General features: G+C 46.4%; 1 protein-coding gene across 1 annotated transcript in view; it reads left to right on the top strand.

The window, feature by feature from the left end:
- PLEKHO2 (pleckstrin homology domain containing, family O member 2) overlaps positions 1–5428 on the top strand; it is a 51155-nt gene that overhangs the window by 38875 nt on the left and 6852 nt on the right. The window contains exons 4-5 of the mRNA XM_009995332.1: positions 1825–1929; positions 4110–4208. Of these exons, the coding sequence (XP_009993634.1) occupies positions 1825–1929; positions 4110–4208 (204 nt within the window). The remainder of the gene's footprint in view (positions 1–1824; positions 1930–4109; positions 4209–5428) is intronic.

Below are 5428 nucleotides of genomic sequence, written 5' to 3'. Positions count from 1 at the left end.
CCCCAGATTGCTTCTTAACTCCCTGCTTGCCATGCTGGTTGTGAGAGTCTGGCACTGCTGACATAAAATCATGGCACTGAAGCAAGGAATAAATGCAGAAAGGAAGGACATTCAGTTTCTAGCTAAACAGCAGGAGTGGGTGCAAGGAGATCAGGTTTTAGTTCTGCAGAATTTCTGATGGCACCTTCTGAAGTTGCTGAGACCCAAAACAGTTGCTGCTTTGTTGTGCCATGAACAAAACAGGGAGCTGCTAAGAGCATTCAACTGACACCATTAGCTTTGTCACCCTCATTTGCTATAGTCACTCGTTTATATAGACATTGTTGTGATTTCAGAATCTGGAGCCTCATTTACCAAAAGGCTGGGACTACAACTGCTCTTGAAGGCAGTGGGAAGGTGCAGGATAACTGTAGGATGCTAAATACCCAAAATAACTATTCTAAAGGAGACTCCACCTGGAAGAGGTAGATTATTTTAATTGCTCTGAAAAGTAATTTGTGAAGCCCCTAGATATTGTAGTGATAAGCAGCAAAGAAAAGATTGCCAGGGTAATCGGTTAATTCTGTTTTCAGGGCAGGGCTTGTGCAGAGTGCAATCAATAAGATGTATTGACCCAGGAGGATAAAACACACCCTGGGATAGCTCAGTAGGAAGTGCTGCCCCTGTCACTAGGTGCTAGGAGGAACATGCACAGCAGGCTGAGTTAGGACTGCCCTGGCAATGTCGGCATTGTCTAATTTTTAAGCACTTGATTTTGCAACTTTGGTGATGCTCTTTAGCACTAGAGCATGTGTGCCCGTGGGGTGTGGATTTGGGCACCGCCTGGAGCTATTTGTACCCAAGCTGGTCTGCTACAGAGCTACCTATCACATGAAGATGGTATTTCTGTCACCTGAAGTATGGGGAAAAAGCTGGGGCAAAGCTACATAATACTGATAAGGCACTCAGAGAATGCAGTAGTGAAATAATTCACACTCTACCTGTTGTTCCTGCTGTGGTCAATAAGGGATTCAAAGCATTGAGCACAGCTGTTGGATTGCCATGCAGGAAGGGGATAGCTGGCTGAAGGGAGGATAGGCCATACAATCACCCATTACTCCCTTCTTACTTGTGTTCTGTGCTTCTTGCCAGCTCCTTCTTGCATGGCTGACTCTTCTCTTCTTAGGACAGGTGTTCAAACCCCAGAAAGTGCGTGTCTGTAGTGTTCACTGCTGTATTTCTGTGTTTGCAAACTGAAAAAGTATGGTTATTTTTTTCATTTATGTTGCCCTTATGCCTCATCACATCCATGCTCAGCTGAATTGGTGTTTTGCTGCAGCCAAGGTCAGAGAATTCCCGTATCAGTTCTGCTCTGCAAAGCCTCAAGAAGAGGGAAGCAGGCAGAGCCCACTGCCACAGCCTTCCCATTGCTTGCAGCCTGGGGGGGAAGTTGGAACTGAAACACTTTATTGCGTCTGAAACAGCATAAAATGACTTGGACTTCCAGTCTCACTCCCTATCCACCGTGTGACCATTAACCAGTCTCTCTACAACTCACTGCTGCTCCAAGAGCTATTCTGAGTGTTTTAAAGAGGGAAGAAACTCGCTTTCTTACTACTTTAGTTACTGGTTACAAAAATAGAACTACAGCAACAAGTTGTTCAGCGTAACGAAATCCTGTTCATGGGAGCTATGAAGTGAAGTACTTGCCAAAGTGCAAAGGAATCTGTAGTTTAAACACAGGCTGGAACTGGATGTTATGTAGAGACTGAAGTGACAGAGAGCAGAGTTACCTCTCTGTTCCTGAGGAATGCTTCAGCAGAAATTGTCTCTCTGCTCTTGCAGGTTCATGATATCAAATTTCAAGCTCCAACTTTGGAAGAGAAGGAATCGTGGATAAAAGCTCTTAATGAAGGGATCAATAGAGGCAAAAACAAAGTATTTGATGAGGTAAGAGGAACAGTTTTCAAATTCCTACATGTCTGAGTTCTCATCCACTGCTTTTTTAGCTAAAAGGAGAACCTGCCTTTGCCCCCATTCTGCCTGTCCTTCCTGCATGCCAGCCATGCTCAAAGGAAAGAGAAAGATGGTATCCGAGGCAAACCAGGTCACACCCCCACAGTCACATTGCTTCCCAGCCCAAGAAGTTCTGGTGGCTTCAGTGGGTTTGGGATTGGCAAATTCAGGAGTGTTCCCTTCTCCCAGTGGAACTGGCCGGGGCAGAGAAGCAGCAGAAGTGCTGAGTTGTGTAGAGCTGAGGCTGCTCCTTTCTTCTCCATGCTGCCATGATCCTCCACCAAGCAGCCTGGAAATGGAGGTACTTGGGTAGGACAGAGCCCAGTCATCAAGACTGGAAAAATCTCCAGTGACTCAGTCCACCGGCTCTTCCGCCTGCAGTCAGGAGAGAAGTCTGGTGGAAAGTTACTCCATGGCCCTGGCCAAACCTGCCTGCTTCTCAGCTGGCCCCAGCACACCTGCCCTCCCAAATTCTTCAAGGATGAAAACTGTTCATCCTAGAGCCTGACTAACCTTGCCCTGCTCCCTGTTAGCTTGTAAACCAGCCCTGAACTAAACCAACAGAATGGTAGCTATTCTGCAGTTGTTTCAGTAACTGAAAGGAAGTGCACAAAACCACCATCTCGGGAATGATTCAAGAAGAAATGGGCAAGGTGACAAGAGGACAAAGCAATTGGTAAGATCTGTTTAGCAAAGGAAACCAAAGCAATGAGTAAAAGTTTTGAGAAAAGCACTAAGCACTGCAGATACAGTGCTAGAGATGGGAACTCTGAGAGCCTGGGCTTTGCTTGTATTCCACAGAGGGCAAAGGCAGGAGGAGAGGCTGTAAAATGCTCCTTTTTGGCCTGGGAAAATGGCAGTTAGGGTCAGGGGTTTAGTGGTTCCTCAGGCCCTTGGACCAGGTGGGAAGCAGCCCAGGGAATTAAACAGACTAGCTGAGACCAGCAGCAGCCAGGGAGGACAAACCCCAGCAGCAGAGAGCTCAGCAACCAGGTCTGCTCTCGTGTTTCAGGAGGTGGGAGGTGTGATGTTCTGCAATGCAATCCTGCTCAGAGCCAGGAGGGACTCAGCACATGGCTCTCTGCTGGGCACTGGACTCTGCAGATGCCCTCCACAGCACAGAAGGTGGGGTCTCAGGTCCCCACCCTGCCCCGTGGCCTAGGGTTGTCCTCCTTACAAGGACCTGGCTTCAGAGGGGGCCAGCCTCCAATGCTCATTCAGTCCAGCAAAGATCACACCTCAGGTTTAAAGTATTTCCACACAGGCCAGGCACAAGCTAACAGGTCAAGCCCTCTCCTGGCTTGGCTTAGCTGTTCTCTGCTGAAAGAGCTGTAAAACCACTCTGCCATATCAGTCAGGTATTGGGACACATTTTTCCCTTTAAATTCCTATATCACCTTCACCAGTTTTCCTGTTGCACAAACTAGTGGCCAGCAAACCCAAGGACAAGCTGATGTTCACTCATCCCGTCACTGGTGCTACCCCTCTGTGTGGGCAGACTCAGCCATTGGAGCACGGAGAGGTATTTGCCAGGAGACAGAGACCTCCCTCCCCATGTGTGGGAGGCAATGGATTTCTCATCTGACTCCAGGAAATAAATGTGTTAATTCAGCCAGAGTTGCAATTAATCCAGGTCACTGCTCACACCTTCTCTTCAGCATGGTGCAGTCACGAGAGCTGTAGGAGGGCAGGTCTGTGACGAGGTGCTGGTGATACAGTTCACAGTCAGGTCAGGGTTATTAATGAGCTTTCACCTCCAAGATGGCAACAGCCATTTGGGTGCTGTGCTGGGCCACATGCAGGAGCTGCTCCAAGCCCAGGCTGCAACCACGACAACACTGCCTTGTGTCCTTCTTTCCCTGCCCTTGAGGTGGAGGGAGGGTTAGCTTTGGATGCTTTGCTTTGGAGCTAGATAAACACAGCTCAGTATAGGAAAGAGACCTTAAATAATCATCACGTAGGAGATGAGGTCTGAGGCAAAGACTGAAGTCCTGAAATATTGAAAACCCTCCTGGATCCAAATGTTCCATCTCCTTATGTGTGAGAATTTTAGAGATGTATTTTGAGAAATGAATTACTCTCTTCCTTTTTTCTTTCCCTCCTCCCTTTCAAAGGTGAAAGTAGACGAGAGCCTTTCCTTGGACCATGTAACTCGGGACAGAGTGAAAATGACCCACGGACGCAGGCCACCCACGAGAAATCACCTAAAGGAGGTAGGTGCACCCACCCTGGGGTGGGCCATCTCCCCAGCTGGCATCACTGAGAGCTGCTCCTTCCACTGAGGCACAAAACACCAGGGAAAACCCCAGGGAAAACAGATAGCCCAGAGGATGTCAACAAAGGAAACAGCTTCCTCCAGGAAAGGCTGCTCCAGCACCTCTCCATGGAAGCTCCAGGTTCCCATAGATCTGTAGATTCTGTAACACATTCTGATATATTTAGCTTTCCATAACTCACGAGCTGCTTCACAGTCTGGTGAGAGCCATTATAGTTTCACTTTAATCAGATGAGACTAAAGCTCCTATATTTATTTTCTAAGAAGTGATAATTTTGTAGCCACAGTGGTCTAAAAGTAGAAGAACTGCATGGTCTGTGGGGAGAAGCTGTATTTTTTATTAAGCTAACTGGAAAAAGCAGACAAGCTTTCAAGCTTACAATAAGAAGTTATAATTTGTTAGCCACAGTGGTCTAAAAGTAGAAGAACTGCATGGTCTGTGGGGAGAAGCTGTATTTTTTATTAAGCTAACTGGAAAAAGCAGACAAGCTTTCAAGCTTACAAGCCCTTCCTTAGGTCTGAAACAGAATACATTGTTCTCCCAGGCAGTTTTATGGACTAGCCTGCCTACTCTTAACTGATTTTTGGGATCTGTCACTTTAAAAAAAAAAAGGGAAGATAAACCACCACAAAATAAACCTGCAGTTCATTTCCATGAGAGAGGTTCTTACTAATGTTTGATTACTGTGATTTATGAAAAAGTTGCCACAGACAGATTGATATTTTAGCAGAGCATTAATCTCAACCAAGGAAGGTTTTTATATCAGACCTTCTTTCTTCAAACTTCCAAGACTCTGACTTATGTGTCTGCACAGCAATCAGATGATTCTGTGCAGGAAATGAGATGCCCTGAGACTTTTTACTTTGCATAGAAATGGAGGAAGAGTGTCTCTTCTAGAGAATGAATCATAGATTCCCATCCACTCCTCCAGAAACTGCAGGAGAAAGCATGACAAAAGTCACAGCAGCAATTAAGTGTGGATTCTCTGTTGCCTAATATGGGTTCAGGAAGGTAAGAAGCCCTTCCCTAGGCACTAGGAAGATCTCTCTCCTCTACTTCGCGCAGTAAATTCACAAGATACTTCTGAGATTAATCCCTGTAAGACCTCTCACCTTCAGCCAAATTCAGGAGAAACTGACTTAGAAATTCAGAAGCAG

Source organism: Chaetura pelagica, unplaced genomic scaffold (genome assembly GCF_000747805.2).
Source record: "Chaetura pelagica isolate M959 unplaced genomic scaffold, ChaPel_1.0 scaffold453, whole genome shotgun sequence".
Taxonomy (NCBI): domain Eukaryota; kingdom Metazoa; phylum Chordata; class Aves; order Apodiformes; family Apodidae; genus Chaetura; species Chaetura pelagica.
This window is presented reverse-complemented; position numbering and strand designations above follow the sequence as displayed.